This window comes from Acipenser ruthenus, chromosome 25 (assembly GCF_902713425.1).
Source record: "Acipenser ruthenus chromosome 25, fAciRut3.2 maternal haplotype, whole genome shotgun sequence".
Classification (NCBI taxonomy): Eukaryota; Metazoa; Chordata; class Actinopteri; order Acipenseriformes; family Acipenseridae; genus Acipenser; species Acipenser ruthenus.
Window position 1 is genome coordinate 313,315 of NC_081213.1, and position 20,766 is coordinate 334,080.

A 20,766-nucleotide genomic window follows, 5' to 3' on the forward strand; every position below is an offset into this window, starting at 1 on the left:
TTCGTTTCAGAATTGGAGAATCCTTCCTGAATCGTGCAGTTCTGATGATGATGATGATGATGGTGACGATCGTGCTGCACGGAGCAGTGCTGGGGTGGGGGGGGGGGGGGGGGGGGGGGGGGGGGGGGGGGGGGGTCGTCAGGTTGCTGTGCGCCCGGAGTGCAGCTGCTTCGTTTTGTACTTGTTCCGACGATAACTTTTTTTTCTTCCTCCTTTATGAAATTGTTTCAGATGAATATTTTATGAAAACAGGATTGTGTGATGAGGATTCTGACATTAAAATACGAATGTAAAAATACATAAACTTGTCTGATTTATTGTGTGAAGAGTTTTGTCTATGAAGGTGTGTGGGTGTTGTGCGTGCCTATAAATACAGATTCGACTGTCACAGTTGTGTTTTGAGTTTCAAATCCACACGCATTTTTTAAGTGTCATGATAAGAAACGTATGCAATAGTTATATAACGAAATCGCTGTGTTGGGTTAAAATATTCATCCCGTTTTTGAGTAATTCCAGCATGTGTCCACAAGAGGGCGCTCGCCCCACACGTATAGGACGATACTGTAACGCAACTGAATTAATTATTAAAAAACATACCTGGATCACGTGCGGGGGGTGGGGGTGAAGTCGAACCTCCACACGTCATAAGGGCGTGCGGAAGCCGTGTCCCTGATCACGTGTGCCTTGCTTCCTCGTCTTTCCCTCCGCGCCGCGTTGTGAGTTTTTGGAGTCGGGGTATCAAACCGGCATGGCGGGGCACGGACACGGAGGCCATGGGCACGGGACACAGCTGCGGGTGCGAGGGACAACACGACCCGGCGGAGAGGGGGCTGGAGTTCGGGCTGTACCAAAAAATCGACCTGGAGAAACTGCAGTGCTTGAACGAGAGCCGAGAGGGGGCTGGAAAACTGGTCTTCAAACCGTGGGAGGAGCGGAGAGACCGGGAGAAGGTAGAGCTGTCAGCCGTGCCCATCAAAACATGATAATTACAAATCAAGCGACACCCCAGAGCAGGGTTAGGGTTATCAGCCGTGCCCATCGTAATACCAACGATACGAATCAAGCGACGCACCAGAGCAGCGTTAGGGTTATCAACCGTGCCCATCGTAATACCAACGATACGAATCAAGCGACGCACCAGAGCAGCGTTAGGGTTATCAGCCGTGCCCATCATAATACTGATACGAATCAAGCGACACATCAAGATGTCGCCAGTTTGTGACGCTTAGGAGTTTTAATCAAACGATAATAATAATAACAATAATGAACAGCAAGCCGTCACTGGCGGTACAGAGCAGAGCTGTGTTGCGCGGTGAATGATTCATTACAGCACCGCCGAACCTGCGTTAGATATATCATTCAAACCTGTGCTTTAGATTGCATGTGTGTTCATTTATACCACGTGTGTAGCTTCTCCTAGTTGTTGGTTCTGAAATGCACTGTAACTGTTTGCAGAGCCCGCTTTCACTGAAAAACTCTCTCTCTCTATCTCTCTCTCTCTCTCTCTCTCTCTCTATGTTTCTCCCTCCCTCTCTCAGTTCGTGGAAAGTGACGATGACGAGGAGCTTCTCTTCAATATTCCGTAAGAGCGACACACACACACACACACACACATTCACGTTGCACGCACGCACACACACACCCCCACACACACACACACACACACATATTCACGTTGCACACACACACGCACACACCCCCCCCCACACACACACACACACATATTCACGTTGCACACACACACGCACACACACACACACACACACACACACACACACATTCACGTTGCACGCACGCACACACACACACACATTCACGCTGCACGCTCGCACACACACACACACATTCACGCTGCACGCTCGCACACACACACACACATTCACGCTGCACGCTCGCACACACACACACACACACACACATTCACACTGCACGCTCACTCACACACACACACACACATTCACGCTGCACGCTCACTCACACACACACACATTCACGCTGCACGCACGCACACACACACACACATTCACGCTGCACGCTCGCACACACACACACACACACATTCACACTGCACGCTCACTCACACACACACACACACACATTCACGCTGCACGCTCACTCACACACACACACATTCACACTGCACGCTCGCACACACACACACACATTCACGCTGCACGCTCGCACACACACACACAACACACATTCACACTGCACGCTCACTCACACACACACACACACATTCACGCTGCACGCTCACTCACACACACACACATTCACGCTGCACGCTCGCACACACACACACACATTCACGCTGCAACGCTCGCACACACACACACACAACACATTCACGCTGCAACGCTCACTCACACACACACACACACATTCACGCTGCACGCTCACTCACACACACACACACACATTCACGCTGCACGCTCACTCACACACACACACACACATTCACGCTGCACGCTCGCTCACTGCACACACACACACACATTCACGCTGCACGCTCGCTCACACACACATTCACGCTGCACGCTCGCTCACGCACACACACACACACATTCACGCTGCACGCTCGCTCACGCACACACACACACATTCAGCACTGCACGCTCGCTCACGCACACACACACACATTCACGCTGCACGCTCGCTCACGCACACACACACACATTCACGCTGCACGCTCGCTCACGCACACACTCATGTTGTTGCAGGTTCACGGGCAGTGTGAAGTTGAAGGGGGTGATTTTGATCGGAGACGATGATGACAGCCACCCTGCCGAGATGAGACTGTGAGTCTGGGGGAGGAGGGGGGTGATGAGGCTATGAGTCTGGGGGAGGAGGGGGGTGATGAGGCTGTGAGTCTGGGGGAGGGGTGTGATGAGGCTGTGAGTCTGGGGGAGGAGGGGGGTGATGAGGCTGTGAGTCTGGGGGAGGAGGGGGTGATGAGGCTGTGAGTCTGGGGGAGGAGGAGGTGATGAGGCTGTGAGTCTGGGGGGGGGTGTGTGTGTGATGAGGCTGTGAGTGGGGGGGGTGTGTGATGAGGCTGTGAGTCTGGCGGGGGGGTGTGTGATGATGCTGTGAGTCTGGGGGAGGAGGGGGGGTGTGTGATGATGCTGTGAGTCTGGGGGAGGAGGGGGTGATGAGGCTGTGAGTCTGGGGGAGGAGGAGGTGATGAGGCTGTGAGTCTGGGGGAGGAGGAGGTGATGAGGCTGTGAGTCTGGGGGGGGGGGTGATGAGGCTGTGAGTCTGGGGGAGGAGGAGGTGATGAGGCTGTGAGTCTGGGGGGGGGGTGGTGATGATGCTGTGAGTCCGGTGGGGGGTGTGTGATGATGTTGTGAGTCCGGTGGGGGGGGGTGTGATGTGGCTGTGAGTCTGGTGGGGGGTGTGTGATGATGTTGTGAGTCGGGGGGGGGGGGGGGGGGGGGTGTGTGTGATGATGTTGTGAGTCGGGGGGGGGGGTGTGTGTGTGATGATAGCTCAGTGTAATGTCCGCTCTCCGCTCTGCAGGTATAAGAACTGCACCCACATGTCGTTCGATGACACGGCGCGGGAACCAGACCAGGTGTTTCGGCTGAACCGTGACCCCTCGGGAGAGCTGGAGTACCCCACCAAGTACGCAGTGCTGCCAGCGCTTTACAAAATCTAAAGAGAATCGATAACACCGCCAGTGTGAATCACAGCTCTGTCTCCCTGTGTGTGTCTCCCTGTGTCTCCCTCTCTCGCTCTGTCTCTCTCCCTCTCTCGCTCTGTCTCTCTCCCCCTCTCCCCCTCCCCCTCTCCCTCTCTCCCCCTCTCTCCCCCTCTCTCCCCCTCTCTGTCTCTGAGCAGGATCGCGCGTTTCTCCGGTGTCACTCACCTCTCCATTCACATCTCGAAGAACTTTGGCAGTGAGACGACGCGGGTGTACTACATCGGACTGCGCGGAGAGTTCACACAGGTGAGTGTGAGCGTGTGTCTGTCTGTCTGTCTGCCTGACTGTCTGTGGTGTGCGCGTGTCAGTGTTTATGGTGTGCGCGTGCGTGCGTGCGTGCGTGCGTGTCTGCAGGTAGCAAAATTACATCAGTGAATAAAGATTCCCAGCAGAGGATGCTGTGGGTTAAGTTCCAAATGCTGACTCTGTCTCCCTCTCCCCCTCTCTCTCCTCTCCCCTCCCCTCCCCCTCTCCCCCTCTCTCTCCTCCCCCTCTCACCCCTCTCCTCCCTCTCCTCCCCTCCCCCTCTCCTCCCCTCCCCCTCTCCTCTCTCCCCTCCCCCTCTCCTCTCTTCCCCTCCCCCTCTCCTCTCTCCCCTCCCCCTCTCACCCTCTCTCTCTCTCTCTCTCTCCATCTCTCTCCATCCCTCTCTTTCTCTCTCAGGCTCACAGACACGAGGTGACCATCTGCACCTATGAGGCTTCAGCCAACCCTGCTGACCACAAAGTGGACGTCTTCAGCACGCAGTCTCACTTCATCTCCTGAGCCTGACCCTGCTCTTAACCCTGCAGCACTGGCACAGTTATCATGACTCTTCTAATAAGAACTAACCCTGTTGGGGACTAATAAAGGCTTGCATTGTCTTCTGCAGTACGAAGAGTTTTCAGTTGTGTTTTAACAGCCGTTTCACCCATCGGACTTTACAGGTCAGGGTGGGTCCATTCCTGGTGTTCAATCCACTCCACTCCCATTTTACAATCCACTCCACTTCCTTTTACAATCCACTCCCTTTTCAGGTCCCAGTTTGTTGGTCTGTTCAAATCCTCTTCAGATGAAAGCAGTTGCCCCTGGGTTCAGCACATTGTAAGTGGCTGTGCAGCAGCCGTGGTGATGCACAGTTCAGCTGGCTGGCTCTCGCAGCCTGGCGCTTACCTTCGGTTTGCAAAGCGTCCTCTTGGGAAGCGAGGCCTCGCGTGTGTCTCGTGCGATCGCTTGAAGTGAAACAGACATGTTAATCTTGTAGAATCGCACTGTTCATTGAGTGCTAGTGATGAGCAAAGGGAAGCAGGCACACTTGCTTGAAGTCTTCAGAAGTCTCTCTCTCTCTCTCGTGATGCAGAGTGTCAGAAGGTGAGAAATCAGAAAGATCATGAGCCGTGTGTTTCAGTGCGCTGGTGTGGCGTGTTAGTGCTCTGAACTCTCGTGTGTATTTTAACATGGATCACTGTCTTCCATTACGATGAGTAATTCATGTTCCTAATCAGTGTGGTTCAGGCCTGCGGACCATGTGAAAGATTTCTGGGGGTGCTCCTGGTTCACCCCTAATCTCTTGAATAAAAAACGTCTGCTATATGACTAATTAATAACAATAATAATAATAATAATAATAATAATAATAATGTCTGGCCTGTGCGCTACCCTGGGTATGACGTCATCGCACCCCCTGTCACGCAGTCCTCACGCTCTCCCCGCCCCCTCTCTCTGAGAAGCGGAAGTTCCGGTTTGAGCTGGAGACTCGAGAGGTGAGTGCGGATGCGGTTTTATTGTAACATGTCTGTTTAAAAAGCACCGATTCGGGGGTCGGGGTTTTTAACGAGGAGCGGTCCTGTGCGGTGTTAAAGGGAATCCGGTTAGTAAATCCGGATAAATGATAATAAATAGAAAATGATCCAGCGGCCGCTTCCTGGCTGCAGGATTTCAGAGCTGCTGTCTTATTGTGAATGCGAGGGCGTCTAGTTCAGGGATTATGAGAGGCAGCAGGGAGCGCATTATATGTGTAATTCCTCAGCAGCAGCAGCGTTATATTCCTGAGTGCACGTTACAGTGTCTCACGTACCCGCGGTCGCGTCGCTGTCACGGATGCGATTAGCCTGTATAATTAATAATATCACGGGGACGTGCTGTTCCGTGTGGTGCATGCTACACACACGCAGGGCACACTTAACCCGAGCCCCGGGGATCCGGGGTTACATCATCGTAATGCTGAGCTGGTTTTGGAGGAAGCGGTGTGTGTGCGTGTCCTCTCCGCGCTGCAGTGCTGTGTGATCTGATCTGCGAGGTCGTGTCTCGCCTCCGCTGTGGAGTGAGCTGCAGCCCGCGATTCTGAGTGCAGCGTGTAATCCTCACGACACGCAGAGGCTGAGAGAGATCCGCTTCACAGAGCACCCGCAGCGCCGCTCTCCCCCGACACCCGAGGCGCGCATTGTGAGGATTATTAAGACCATGCCAATGTAAAGGGACGTGTGATGCCGGTTCAGCGTTTAATTTGACAAGCTGCGGCTGTGATGTTGAAGTGTGATGTGTTTGTATCGAATAATAGCACCCAGTTCACACTGCAGCGTTTACTCGTGTTGTACAGGCGTGCATCGAGGTCAGTTATCGGTGTTCTTGTTTGCACGGTTTATATCGCGTTTAGTCCAGTGTGTGTTATTTATTATAGTACATACAGTACTTGTAATTACTTATATTTGATGACAATAGAAAGATCTCTCTTTTTTTTCTCTCGTTCCGTTTGTCATCCTGCGTTTAAATATCTCCAGGAGATCTGCAGCTCTGTCATGTATTGCTGAGGTGTAAAGGTAACATTGAGAAATGATGCGATTCAGATCTCTGCTCCTTGCTAACGCTGTCCCTCCGTCTCTCTCGCAGGCTACAGTGCCCCCTACAGTGTATGTGTGGTAACAACATGTCGGTGCCGCTTCTTGCAGAGGCTGTGACTGTCTCAGGGACAGAGCGGGAGACCGCAGCGGTAAGACTCGAACCCTGAGCAGCGCGCTCGGCTCCTCCAGCGCCACCTGAGTGACTCTCGTGGAATTGCTTGTGCGTCTCAGTGTGTTGCTGCTCCTGACTCTCGTGGAATTGCTTGTGCGTCTCAGTGTGTTGCTGCTCCTGACTCTCGTGGAATTGCTTGTGTGTCTCAGTGTGTTGCTGCTCCTGACTCTCGTGGAATTGCTTGTGTGTCTCAGTGTGTTGCTGCTCCTGACTCTCGTGGAATTGCTTGTGTGTCTCAGTGTGTTGCTGCTCCTGACTCTCGTGGAATTGCTTGTGTGTCTCAGTGTGTTGCTGCTCCTGACTCTCGTGGAATTGCTTGTGTGTCTCAGTGTGTTGCTGCTCCTGACTCTCGTGGAATTGCTTGTGTGTCTCAGTGTGTTGCTGCTCCTGACTCTCGTGGAATTGCTTGTGTGTCTCAGTGTGTTGCTGCTCCTGACTCTCGTGGAATTGCTTGTGTGTCTCAGTGTGTTGCTGCTCCTGACTCTCGTGGAATTGCTTGTGTGTCTCAGTGTGTTGCTGCTCCTGACTCTCGTGGAATTGCTTGTGTGTCTCAGTGTGTTGCTGCTCCTGACTCTCGTGGAATTGCTTGTGTGTCTCAGTGTGTTGCTGCTCCTGACTCTCGTGGAATTGCTTGTGTGTCTCAGTGTGTTGCTGCTCCTGACTCTCGTGGAATTGCTTGTGTGTCTCAGTGTGTTGCTGCTCCTGACTCTCGTGGAATTGCTTGTGTGTCTCAGTGTGTTGCTGCTCCTGACTCTCGTGGAATTGCTTGTGTGTCTCAGTGTGTTGCTGCTCCTGACTCTCGTGGAATTGCTTGTGTGTCTCAGTGTGTTGCTGCTCCTGACTCTCGTGGAATTGCTTGTGTGTCTCAGTGTGTTGCTGCTCCTGACTCTCGTGGAATTGCTTGTGTGTCTCAGTGTGTTGCTGCTCCTGACTCTCGTGGAATTGCTTGTGTGTCTCGGTGTGTTGCTGCTCCTGACTCTCGTGGAATTGCTTGTGTGTCTCGGTGTGTTGCTGCTCCTGACTCTCGTGGAATTGCTTGTGTGTCTCGGTGTGTTGCTGCTCCTGACTCTCGTGGAATTGCTTGTGTGTCTCGGTGTGTTGCTGCTCCTGACTCTCGTGGAATTGCTTGTGTGTCTCGGTGTGTTGCTGCTCCTGACTCTCGTGGAATTGCTTGTGTGTCTCGGTGTGTTGCTGCTCCTGACTCTCGTGGAATTGCTTGTGTGTCTCAGTGTGTTGCTGCTCCTGACTCTCGTGGAATTGCTTGTGTGTCTCAGTGTGTTGCTGCTCCTGACTCTCGTGGAATTGCTTGTTTGTCTCAGTGTGTTGCTGCTCCTGACTCTCGTGGAATTGCTTGTGTGTCTCAGTGTGTTGCTGCTCCTGACTCTCGTGGAATTGCTTGTGTGTCTCAGTGTGTTGCTGCTCCTGACTCTCGTGGAATTGCTTGTGTGTCTCGGTGTGTTGCTGCTCCTGACTCTCGTGGAATTGCTTGTGTGTCTCAGTGTGTTGCTGCTCCACTCGGTCTCACCCCTGCCCTGTTTCTCTTCCAGGTGATTTTCCTGCATGGACTGGGAGACAATGGGTGAGTGTCCGGGTTCCCATCTCGCTGCTCTCATCCCTCTCTCACCCCTCTTAAATGTTGCTCTAGCCTCTCTCTCTCTCTCTCTCTCTCTCTGTGATATTACACGCCTCTCTCTCTCTCTCTCTGTGATATTACACGCCTCTCTAGCCTCTCTCTCTCTCTCTCTCTCTGTGATATTACACGCCTCTCTAGCCTCTCTCTCTCTCTCTCTCTGTGATATTACACGCCTCTCTCTCTCTCTCTCTGTGATATTACACGCCTCTCTCTCTCTCTCTGTGATATTACACGCCTCTCTCTCTCTCTCTCTCTCTGTGATATTACACGCCTCTCTCTCTCTCTCTCTGTGATATTACACGCCTCTCTCTCTCTCTCTCTCTCTCTCTCTGTGGTATTACACGCCTCTCTAGCCTCTCTCTCTCTCTCTGTGATATTACACGCCTCTCTCTCTCTGTGATATTACACGCCTCTCTAGCCTCTCTCTCTCTCTCTCTCTCTCTCTCTCTCTGTGGTATTACATGCCTCTCTAGCCTCTCTCTCTCTCTCTCTCTCTCTCTGTGGTATTACATGCCTCTCTAGCCTCTCTCTCTCTCTCTCTCTCTCTCTCTCTGTGGTATTACATGCCTCTCTAGCCTCTCTCTCTCTCTCTCTCTCTCTCTGTGGTATTACATGCCTCTCTAGCCTCTCTCTCTCTCTCTGTTTCTCAGGCATGGCTGGGCGGACTCCATGTCGTCGATTCGGCTGCCCTACGTCAAGTACATCTGCCCCCACGCGTGAGTACCACAGGACACGCTGGCTGTGCTGGAGTGCTGGGTGTGGTGTGGCAGTGCAGTGCAGTGGTGTGGTGTGACATTGTGTTTGGTTTCTACACATGGTGATTGTTCCTGTACTGCTGAGATATTGAGAGTAGAGAGTGAAGGTTTCACCGCGGTCTAACTGTCTCTGCTCATTCCTCCACAGGCCCAGAATCCCTGTCACCCTCAACATGAGAATGATGATGCCGTCCTGGTAAGTGAGCTCCTCTGCTGTGTGTTCAGAAAGATGCGCCACTGTGAGGGCAGAGCAGAGCGCCACTGTGAGGGCAGAGCAGAGCGCCACTGTGAGGGCAGAGCAGAGCGCCACTGTGAGGGCAGAGCAGAGCGCCACTGTGAGGGCAGAGCGCCACTGTGAGGGCAGGGCAGAGCGCCACTGTGAGGGCAGAGCAGAGCGCCACTGTGAGGGCATGGCAGAGCGCCACTGTGAGGGCAGAGCAGAGCGCCACTGTGAGGGCAGAGCACCACTGTGAGGGCAGAGCAGAGCGCCACTGTGAGGGCAGAGCAGAGCGCCACTGTGAGGGCAGAGCAGAGCGCCACTGTGAGGGCAGAGCAGAGCGCCACTGTGAGGGCAGAGCAGAGCGCCACTGTGAGGGCAGGGCAGAGCGCCACTGTGAGGGCAGAGCAGAGCGCCACTGTGAGGGCAGAGCAGAGCGCCACTGTGAGGGCAGGGCAGAGCGCCACTGTGAGGGCAGAGCTCCGCTCTGAGTGCAGATCTCAGGAGTAGCTGTGCTTTGTCAGCTCCGCTCTGAGTGCAGATCTCAGGAGTAGCTGTGCTTTGTCAGCTCCGCTCTGAGTGCAGATCTCAGGAGTAGCTGTGCTTTGTCAGCTCCGCTCTGAGTGCAGATCTCAGGAGTAGCTGTGCTTTGTCAGCTCCGCTCTGAGTGCAGATCTCAGGAGTAGCTGTGCTTTGTCAGCTCCGCTCTGAGTGCAGATCTCAAGTGTAGATGCTGCTAGGAGGCTCCAGTGCGGAGGGGCTGATCGTGTTTCTCATGTTGTGTTTCTGCAGGTTTGACCTGATGGGTCTGAGCCCTGAATCTCCGGAGGATGAAGCTGGGATCAAGAAGGCAGCCGACAACAGTGAGAGGAGACGGAGACGGGGGGGGGGGGGGGGGGGGGGAGATGGAGGCGACGGGGGGGGGGGGGATGGAAGGGAAGATGTCCAGTTGACCCTGTCTCTCTCTCTCTCAGGTTTAAGAGTGTCGGCTGACACTGGCAGAGGCTCTTACAGGGTTAGAGAGTCGGGCTCGCTGTGCACAACGGACAGTCTGTCATGGCTTCTTGATTTATAATATCTCTCTCTCTCTCGCTCTCTCTCTCGCTCTCTCTCTCTCTCTCTCTCTCTCTCTCTCGCCCCCTCTCTCCTCTCCCCCTCCTCCCCCTCCCCCTCCCCCCCTCTCCACCCCCTCTCGTTTGTGTCTCCAGTCAAAGCCATCATTGAACACGAGGTGAAGAACGGGATCCCAGCCAATCGGATTGTCCTGGGAGGATTCTCACAGGTGAGCGCCAACAAAGAGGTGTCGTCTTCCAGGAGAGGGCCAGGCAGCGTCCGGAAATATATTCCAAACCCCTCTCTGTCTCTCTCTCTCTCCACAGGGGGGCGCTCTTTCTCTCTACACAGCTCTGACGTCGCAGCACAAGCTGGCTGGTGTGGTGGCTCTGAGCTGCTGGCTGCCTCTGCATAAGAGCTTCCCTCAGGTACCTGAGAGAGGGAGGGAGTGCGTGCGTGTCAGTGTGTGTGCGTGCATGTCAGTGTGTGTGCGTGTCAGTGCGAGTGTGTATCAGTAACTCTTCTCTCTCTCTCCAGGCCTGCAGCAGCAGTGCCAGTCAGTCTGTGGCGGTGCTGCAGTGTCACGGGGAGATGGACCCCATGATCCCGGTACAGATCGGAGCCATGACCTCCGAGAAACTCAAGAGCTTCCTGAACCCCCAGAGACTGAGCTTCAAGACTTACCCAGGCATGATGCACAGCTCCTGCCCAGAGGTACACAGAGCCCCCCCCCCCCCCCCCCCCCCCCCCCCCCTGATACACAGAGACATTCTTTAGTTATTGCAGTGTTTAGCGTGGCTGTCAGCGTGTCTGTTGTAGTGTGACGTGTCTCCAGACTGTGTTCATGTTTCTCTCCCTCGTTCTCTCTCTCAGGAGATGGCTGCTGTCAAAGAGTTCATAGAGAGGCAACTCCCACGGGTCTGACCTCCACATGACCCCCGCAGCGAGGGCCAGCACCCTCTGACCTCTCACCTTTAACCTGCAAGCAGCCATGGAAGGAAGCAGCCCCCCCCCCCTCGCTCCACCTGCCTCCTCCACCCCCACTCCTTTCAAAGTTCAGGATTTTTCTGTTTTTTCTGAAGTTGTTTTTAGTTTTGTTTTACAAGAGCTCCTCTGCTGATGCATTGCTGTGCTGTGATCAGCTTCCAAACAGCAGCTCAGCAAGAGCTAGACTGACTGACTGACTGACTGACTGACTGAGACACAGACAGACAGATAGACAGACAGATAGACACTTGATCCAGTACTTTCAGACACAGACCGGTACAAACAGGCTGACCAGCTGCAGAGAGCAGTTCACCTGCTCAACAGTTTCCAGAGCTCGAACCCGTGTCCTTTCTGTACAGCTGGATCGATGGACTAATACATTCTCTCTCATCACCTTTCACCTCCCAACCTCCTCCACAATCTCAGGGTTCAAGTGGAGGTCCGCCACCCTTCCCTCGCATTATCAACCCCAGCCTCTCCCTCCCTCCCTCCCTCTCTCAGCTTGAAGGATTTGCAAACACATTCCAGTAACTCCTGCGAAACTCTCTCTCCGTGTCTCTGTCTCTCTCCCCCTCTCCCTCTCTCTTCCCCCCCTTTCAGTCTGTCTCTCTCTTTCTCTCTGTGTCTGTCTCTCTCTCTCTCTCTCTCTCCCCCCCTCTTTCTCTCTCCGTGTCTCTGTCTCTCTCTCTCTCTCTCTCTCTCTCTCTCTCTCTCGATTTAGAAATAGCTAAAGGAACGTCTCAGATTCCAGTGCCAGGCGTTCGCCCTGCAAGTCTTTCTCGGTGTGTTTGAATGTGCAGGTGATTCCTCGCTCTTATTAAACACTCTGCAGCGTGGAGTTCAGAAACTCAAAGAAACTCACAGAATGACGAGCCTTCCAACGAGAACGAGGGAAGACATCGAGAGAGGCTTCTGGAGCAAACGTTCTGCGCAGAATTGAAGTTTCTGAAGACGTTCGCACCCCTGTTCGCTCTCTCCTCACCCTTTCATCCCTTTCTCATCCTGCGGAAGATTCCTAATTAATTCTGTTATTGTTCTTTTTTGTTGTGATGGAGTTTTGATTATAATTTGATTGCTAGTTTTGAGATCGTTGTCATTGTTCTTGTAGATGACATCATCATCATCATCATCATTATTATTATCATTACTATTATTATTGTTATTGTTGTGCAGTACGGTTCACGCAGTCCCTGGGTTTGGTTCGCTTCGCTTCGGGTTCCTCTGTTTGTTTGATTTTGTGTGTTGGGTTCGTCTCATCTTCCTCATCAATGTCTCTCACTGGCTGGACAGACGGACGCTTTTGTAAAAGACGTCTGTGTGAAATAAAAAAGATTTAAACACACAAGCAAAGAGTCATTGATTCCTTTTCGGGAGTAGACTGAACTGCTCCCTCCCTCAGAGAAAGGGGGCTTCCTCCAGTCCAGGGCAGGCTTGAGGCACAGAGACTGAACTGCTCCCTCCCCTAAGAGAAAGAGGGCTTCCTCCAGTCCAGGGCAGGCTTGAGGCATGGAGACTGAACTGCTCCCTCCCCTAGAGAAAGGGGGCTTCCTCCAGTCCAGGGCAGGCTTGAGGCACGGAGACTGAACTGCTCCCTCCCTCAGAGAAACAGGACTCTGTTTTGTCAAACCTATTCTATGAAAAAAGTCAAACCTATTCTATGAAAAGTCTTTGAAAGCACACACTCCTAACATGGGGTTTGAAGACACTAACCTGGGCATCAGAGTCCCATGCTCTACCAGCAGAGCCAGCCTGCGAACTGCTCACAGCCTTTCCCCTGGTATCCCTTGTGTTTACCTCAGAGCCCTGCTGTGTAATAGGAGGGTGTGTTTCATAATCCCTCCTCTCTTCAGTGGCATGAAACTCTGCAGTAAGATCCTGGATTCTGAACTGCAGCAGTGTGAGCTCTGAAAAGGGAAGCTCATCTCTTATACAAGGTTAGACGGCTAGGCTGTCACAAAAAGAGAGGTGGTGCAGTGGGCTAGTTCACTAGCATGCTGTGCTGCTCCTCCTCGGAGTACCGGGTTCGAATCCAGGTGAGTTCTTTGTTTTCAAATACTTTGTTAATTTCTCATATAGACAATGAATTGTATACTTTCCTATATAGAGCATGATAAAGCAAGCTGTGAGGTGGCACAGGGGGCTGATTCACTCACATGCTGTGCTGTGCTCCTTGGAGTACCGGGTTCAAATCCTGCAAATTTCTTGCTTTATTTTCAAAAAACGGGTTCATTGACCTCATAGCCAGCGTGCAGCAGAGCTTTCCTGTGGGAGCTTGTGGCGCAGTGGGTTAGACCCACGGCCTCCTCTCCCTGAAGACGACGGTTCAAATCCTGGTCCCGGAGGTGAGTTCCTGAAGGTAAGTAATGATGTTGGTTGTGTTTCCACAGGAGGAGGAGGAGAAGAAGACCTGCCCTGTGGAGGGAGGAGAAGAAGATGGAGGGAAGGTAGGAGAGGATAGAAAGGGGGGGGTCTGGCCCCCCCACCTGGGAGGAGAATGTCTGGTGGCAGTATTGCTGCCTGAGACAAGCGGAACGTTTGAGTTACTTCAAAGTCTACTCATTAAGAGTAGATACTTCTCTTCTTTTAAAGAGTCACTACTATAGTAGTATATTACATAGAAATGATATGATCTAGACTCAAGAATAAATGACTAACACTATGTAAGTATCTTAATGAGTAGACTTTGATGTAAGTAAAAAGTTCAGCTTGTCTCAGGCAGCAACACTGCCACCTGACATTCTCCTCCCAGGTGGGGGGGCCAGACCCCCCCCTTTCTATCCTCTCCTACCTTCTCTTCTTCTCCTCCTCCTCCTCCTCCATCTGTGGAAACACAACCAACATCATTACTTACCTTCAGGAACTCACCTCCGGGACCAGGATTTGAACCGTCGTCTTCAGGGACAGGAGGCCGTGGGTGTAACCCACTGCGCCACAAGCTCCCACAGGAAAGCTCTGCTGCACGCTGGCTATGAGGTCAATGAACCCGTTTTTTGAAAATAAAGCAAGAAATTTGCAGGATTTGAACCCGGTACTCCAAGGAGCACAGCACAGCATGCGAGTGAATCAGCCCCCTGTGCCACCTCACCGCTTGCTTTATCATGCTCTATATAGGAAAGTATACAATTCATTGTCTATATGAGAAATTAACAAAGTATTTGAAAACAAAGAACTCACCTGGATTTGAACCCGGTACTCCGAGGAGGAGCAGCACAGCATGCTAGTGAACTAGCCCACTGCACCACCTGTCTCCTTGTGTGAGGATAACATTGCAGAGAAGATCTTATATCAGCCTATATATATATATATATATATATATATATATATATATATATATATATATATATATATATATATATATATATATATATATATATATATATATATATATATATATATATATATATATATATATATATATATATATGCCCAAGACAACTGACACCTTGTCCTGTCCTACTCTATCAAAAAGGCCAAGTCTTTGAAAATGAAATGAAAGCACAGGCTCCTAACATGGGGTTTGAAGCCACTAACCTGAGCATCAGAGTCCCACGCTCTACCAGCAGAGCGAGCAGCCAGCTGGCTCTCCTGCTGCGTGAAACACATTATTACATTGTGTGATGTGGACCTGGGGGGACGCTGCGATGCTCAGCTTGGTTTCATTGGTTTCAATGGAATTCTTACCAGACAGGAGCTCTCGGCCCAATCGAGGAATGAGGCACAAGAGATTCTCTAAAGCACTACTGGGAATTTTACAAGAGATGCTAATCTAACAAACAAACAAGAGGCGCTCATCGAAAAGGATGTGAAAACATACAAACACAAATGCAAAGGACGCTAATATAGATATTATATATTAAAATACAAGGGAAACTTATACAGCAGAGAAGAGAGTGTCAGACGAGAGCAGCAAGTTCAGAGATGTGATACTGTAACAGAATGAGATGAAAACAGAGACCAGAACAACATTACATAAAATAACATCACCTAGTAATAGAAGCAATAACACAATAACACAACATCACCTAACAATAACACAATAAGAAAGAAAGCAAATCAAATTTTATTTATACAGCGTCTTTCAAACAAACAGTATCTCCCAGCCCTGTACACTGCATCTCAACACACTGCATCTCAACACACTGCATCTCAATACACTGCATCTCAATACACTGCATCTCAACACACTGCATCTCAACACACTGCATCTCAACACACTGCATCTTAACACACTGCATCTCAACACACTGCATCTCAATACACTGCATCTCAATACACTGCATCTCAACACACTGCATCTCAACACACTGCATCTCAACACACTGCATCTCAACACACTGCATCTCAACACACTGCATCTCAGCACACTGCATCTCAATACACTGCATCTCAACACACTGCATCTCAACACACTGCATCTCAGCACACTGCATCTCAATACACTGCATCTCAATGCAATTCTTTAATACACTGCATCTCAATGCAATTCTTAAATACACTGCATCTCAATATAATTCATTAATACAATGCATCTCATAGAAAGCACCTCAATAAGGATCCCAAGACGAGTCACACTCAGAGCATCCCCGTCTCATAAAGAATATGCTGAAGACAGCAAATTAAAAAAAGAAAAAGTGGGATTCATTGTAAAAAAAAACAAAAAAAAAAACTCGTTTGTATCAATAAAGCAATGAAAAGAGTTTAAAACAAACACTGCTGCTTCACACACAGAGCCACGCCGTGGAGCTCGTTCACATGGCACACAGACACGTCTCTCTCTGTGTCTCTGTGTGTGAGTGTGTGTATGTGTCTCTGTATGTGTCTCTGTGTGTGAGTGTCTGTGTGTGTGTCTGTGTGTATGTCTGTGTGTATGTCTGTCTCTCTCTGTGTGTGAGTGTGTGTATGTGTGTGTATGTCTCTCTCTCTGTGTCTGTGTGTGTCTCTGTGTGTATGTCTGTCTCTCTCTGTGTCTCTGTGTGTGTGTGTGTGTGTGTGTATGTGTGTCTCTGCGTCTGTGTGTATGTGTGTGTCTGTGTGTGTGTGTGTGTGTGTGTGTAGGAGAGTGTTTGTTAATCTCTGTGTCTGGTCTTGAAGAGACTGTAATCTGTTCCACGTGGTCAGTGTCTCTGTGGTCAGGGGTCAAGGGTCAGGGGTCAGTCTGCCTTGACCCTGCGGCCCCTCGGTCCACTCCCACGCAGGATCAGCAGCAGCAGCAGCCCGAGGCAGACCGTGGCCGGGGTGCACATCGAGAGGGGCTCCCCCAACTTTATCAGGGTGAAGAGGGCTCCTGCAGGGGGCAGAGGAGAGGGGGAGTGAGAGAGAGAGTGAGTGAGAGGGGGAGGGGGAGAGAGGGGGGGAGTGAGAGAGGGGGGAGTGAGAGAGGGGGTGGGAGGGACACGGGAGGGGGTCTGGCCTCACCGATCATGACGACAGACAGCACCAGGTTGCTCAGCGTCTGTAGCAGTCGGGGTCCGAAGGCCAGCAGCAGCCCGGCCAGCAGCTCCACCCAGCCGGTCACCTGCAGGTAGAGGAGGGGGTCCGGCTGCACCCCCAAATCATGCAGCGGAAACACCTCCGCAAACTGAACAAACTGAGAGCGCTGGGAGAAAGAGGGGGAGAGAGACCTACAGTGTGTGCAACACGGTCATGTGTTCTGAGAGATAACATAGAAGAGTGACGCACACACACTGACACGCACACTGAGACACACACACACTGACATGCACACTGAGACACACACACACACACACTGACACGCACACTGAGACACACACACACTGACATGCACACTGAGACACACACACACACACACTGACACGCACACTGAGACACACACACACTGAGACACACACGCACACTGGCACGCACACTGAGACACACACACTGAGACGCACACACACTGAGACACACACTGAGACGCACACACACTGAGACACACACGCACACTGACACGCACACTGAGACACGCACACTGAGACACACACACACTGACACCCACACTGAGACACACACACACTGACACGCACACTGAGACACACACACACTGACACGCACACACACTGACATGCACACTGAGACACGCACACTGAGACACACACACACTGACACCCACACTGAGACACACACGCACACTGACACGCACACTGAGACACACACACACTGACACGCACACTGAGACACACACACACTGACATGCACACTGAGACACACACACACACACACTGACACACACACTGAGACACACACGCACACTGGCACGCACACTGAGACACACACACTGAGACGCACACACACTGAGACACACACTGAGACGCACACACACTGAGACACACACGCACACTGACACGCACACTGAGACACGCACACTGAGACACACACACACTGACACCCACACTGAGACACACACACACTGACACGCACACTGAGACACACACACACTGACACGCACACACACTGACATGCACACTGAGACACGCACACTGAGACACACACACACTGACACCCACACTGAGACACACACGCACACTGACACGCACACTGAGACACACACACACTGACACGCACACTGAGACACACACACACTGACACGCACACACACTGACATGCACACTGAGACACGCACACTGAGACACACACACACTGACACCCACACTGAGACACACACGCACACTGAGACACGCACACTGAGACACACACACACTGACACACACACTGACATGCACACTGACACACAACACACACACACTGACACACACACATACACTCCTATGCCTCACAGTGTGTTACTCAGAATAGTTTATCTGCTCAATAATATTAAAACAAAGCTTCATATCAATTTAATAAGCGGTTTTCAAGATACATGCAACAATGTAAGTGTGACCCCCCCTTGAAAATCCCCACAAACTATTACTTTCAAAAATGCCCAGTGTGACATTCGCAGGTATGCTTGGATGGATTTCATAACCACCCGGGTTTAATTCTAGACGCTAAATCCTTGGCTTGGACTGGCAGCCCACCCCCCTCACCTCTCCCCTGGTTTCAGCACAGCGCTGTTTCCTCACTCGCTGCCTCCCTTCCAAGTGCCAGCAAAGGGCTGAGAGCAGCCCCCAGAGAGACCCCCCTCCCCCCGCGCTGCCCAGTGCAGCGCTCCCACAGTCAGCACGCTGGGAGTGAAGGTTAGTTCACTTGCAGTTTTGTCTTGAGGGGAATGGGGAGTTACATTAAGCATATCATTAACAAATACAAAAATAAACACGAAGCGATGGGACACATTCACATCCGAGTCTAGTATTACCAAACGCCAAAGCCCACGACACAGTGCCGCACTACATTATTATGGGTTATAATAATACACTGTACCATGTAGGCGGACACTTCTTTATCGGGAAAACAGGAAATGCACAGCGCGCACGATGGCATTGCAACATGTTACCAGCTCTGTAAGATGCATCTGAATCCGGAGCCAAACCGTGTCACACCATAATAATAATAATAATCATAATAATAATCATAAGATCTCTGCAGCATGACGTGCGAGCCCCCCCCATGCACACTGTAACATTCTCCTCCTGCACGGAGCAAAGCGCCCTGCTGCTTCACAGACACCGCGGCACTGTTGTTATTGCGCACGCCTCAGGAGAGACTCACCAGCTGTTTGTACACGTCTTCTGAGATCTGATCGGTCAGCTTGACAGCTCCGGCCAGCGTGAAAAACAGCCCGAGCAGCACCCGGATGACTGTGAAGACCAACGCCATGTTTACCGTGTGGAGCTCTCGGGACAACCAGCCTGGAAGAAAACACGCTATTCGAAGACACGTCACTCAGAGGGCGGGGCTTGGGAGTGTCACGTGCTGACGGTCCCTGTGCAATACTGTGTCATAATGGCCCGGGGGCTGTGCACCGTGGAGGCAAAGCGAACCCAGCATGCTGTAGTGCGGCTGCTGTCTCCCGTCCTGGTATAACATTTGTGATTGCTCTCTGTTGTGTTAAAGCTGGTGTTCCTGCTGAGCTTAATGCTTCTGTATGTCTGCAGACATGTCTAACCCCTGCTATACCAGAGTCTGCGGACATGTCTAACCCCTGCCATACCAGAGTCTGCAGACATGTCTAACCCCTGCCATACCAGAGTCTGTAGACATGTCTAACCCCTGCCATACCAGAGTCTGTAGACATGTCTAACCCCTGCCATACCAGAGTCTGCAGACATGTCTAACCCCTGCCATACCAGAGTCTGTAGACATGTCTAACCCCTGCTATACCAGAGTCTGCGGACATGTCTAACCCCTGCCATGCTAGAGTCTGTAGACATGTCTAACCCCTACCATACCAGAGTCTGTAGATCACAACACTGTGCTCGTGAAGCAAGAGGCAGGAGACAATGGCAGTTTGGCTTACATGTATGATAAAATATTTATTCCACAGGCAGTCATGCGAATCAGCACATAACTGACACACAGACCAGCATTGTCCTGAGTATGAAAGGGTTAGTTCAATAAGAACTTGAGAGTCCAAAGATATGCCCCCCGCCCCCCACAGAAAAACAACAGGAAGCTGGCTCCCCCGCTGTCGCCTCTCCCTGCTCCCGGACGCTCAGCGAGTGGAACTCGCTCTCGATGTCCTCCATGAAGCCCTCATCCACTGACTCGCAGTCCTCCCCGCCCGCGGGCAGGTACACGTGGAGCTCCGTCTTGCTGGTTAGCGAGGGCGGTGGCGCTGCGCCCAGGGGCTGCACACATGGGGTGCCGCGTACGGACATGTCCCGCGCCGGGGATTTCTTCCGGTACTTCAGAACCACCGGCCGCAGCCCCGACTGCTCTGCCAGGACCAGCGCCCGGCGGGAGGGAGCAGTTAGAGGCTTGACAGGCACCAGTTTGGCGGTGGGTCGGATGGGGCAGGTGAACTGGGTGTATACTGGTCGGGCTGGCAGTCTCAGTTTCCAGGGCTCAGGGTGCAGCAGGTCCAGGGTCTCGCTTCCCCGGACGGGGTGCGGATAGGAGGGTGATCTTCTGACCGGAGGTTTGTGACTTCTTGAAAATCCTTCCATGACTGCCAGCTCTCCTTTGCTGAAAAACTTATTTTCTGGTCTGCAAAAAAAAAAGGGAATATTGGAAAGGTAAGAAAAAAACCCTGCAGTGTCTGGTTAGTGGGGAAATAAAGACTCCCGTTGAAGAGCAGTTCGAACCATTCCACGTTTTACTGTGAGCTGAACTATAGGCAAAACATAGCATAAGCATAATCTAGTTTATACACCCGAAGATAAAAGGTAAATACATGACCAACTCAATCAAGCAGAGAAACATGTTTTTGCGCACGCCTTGAGCAATAACACTGACTCAATTCTTAGAGCCGAATCGTGTCCGTTCACTCCAGATTTTAAAATGATAGACGAATCAAAGGTTAGCAATGCATCAGAGAGCAGCGCACAGATATTAA

The 20,766-nt window shown here is 51.6% G+C and overlaps 3 protein-coding genes across 5 annotated transcripts; 2 read left to right on the forward strand and 1 right to left on the reverse strand.

Annotated features, from left to right (window-relative positions):
* The first annotated feature begins 651 nt into the window (after window positions 1–651).
* Window positions 652–4,573, forward strand: pithd1 (PITH (C-terminal proteasome-interacting domain of thioredoxin-like) domain containing 1). Its single transcript, XM_058999322.1, is given in 7 exon segments — window positions 652–784; window positions 786–950; window positions 1,539–1,582; window positions 2,721–2,798; window positions 3,517–3,621; window positions 3,838–3,946; window positions 4,364–4,573. Coding segments are annotated over 7 exon segments (639 nt in total). The 5' UTR covers window positions 652–748; the 3' UTR covers window positions 4,466–4,573.
* A 732-nt stretch (window positions 4,574–5,305) lies between these two features.
* On the forward strand, window positions 5,306–12,404 carry lypla2 (lysophospholipase 2). 3 transcript variants are annotated; one of them, XM_034023657.3, is made up of 10 exons: window positions 5,306–5,442; window positions 6,569–6,668; window positions 8,239–8,270; window positions 8,975–9,040; window positions 9,228–9,275; window positions 10,089–10,159; window positions 10,505–10,578; window positions 10,676–10,777; window positions 10,887–11,063; window positions 11,223–12,404. In XM_034023657.3, exons 2-10 carry the CDS (start codon window positions 6,591–6,593, stop codon window positions 11,271–11,273), a joined length of 699 nt encoding a protein of 232 aa, XP_033879548.3. In that variant the 5' UTR covers window positions 5,306–5,442; window positions 6,569–6,590; the 3' UTR covers window positions 11,274–12,404. The 3 variants fall into 3 exon arrangements, with proteins under 3 accessions (XP_033879548.3, XP_033879549.3, XP_033879547.3); XM_034023658.3 differs by having other exon boundaries at window positions 5,437–5,549; XM_034023656.3 differs by lacking the exon at window positions 5,306–5,442 and adding an exon at window positions 5,637–6,290.
* Window positions 12,405–15,166: 2,762 nt separating this feature from the next.
* On the reverse strand, window positions 15,167–19,151 carry LOC117414043 (transmembrane protein 35B-like). Its single transcript, XM_034023663.3, has 3 exons — window positions 18,981–19,151; window positions 16,752–16,932; window positions 15,167–16,620 (listed from the first exon to the last, which is right to left on the reverse strand). Exons 1-3 carry the CDS (start codon window positions 19,086–19,088, stop codon window positions 16,487–16,489), a joined length of 423 nt encoding a protein of 140 aa, XP_033879554.3. The 5' UTR covers window positions 19,089–19,151; the 3' UTR covers window positions 15,167–16,486.
* Between the last annotated feature and the right edge of the window lie 1,615 nt (window positions 19,152–20,766).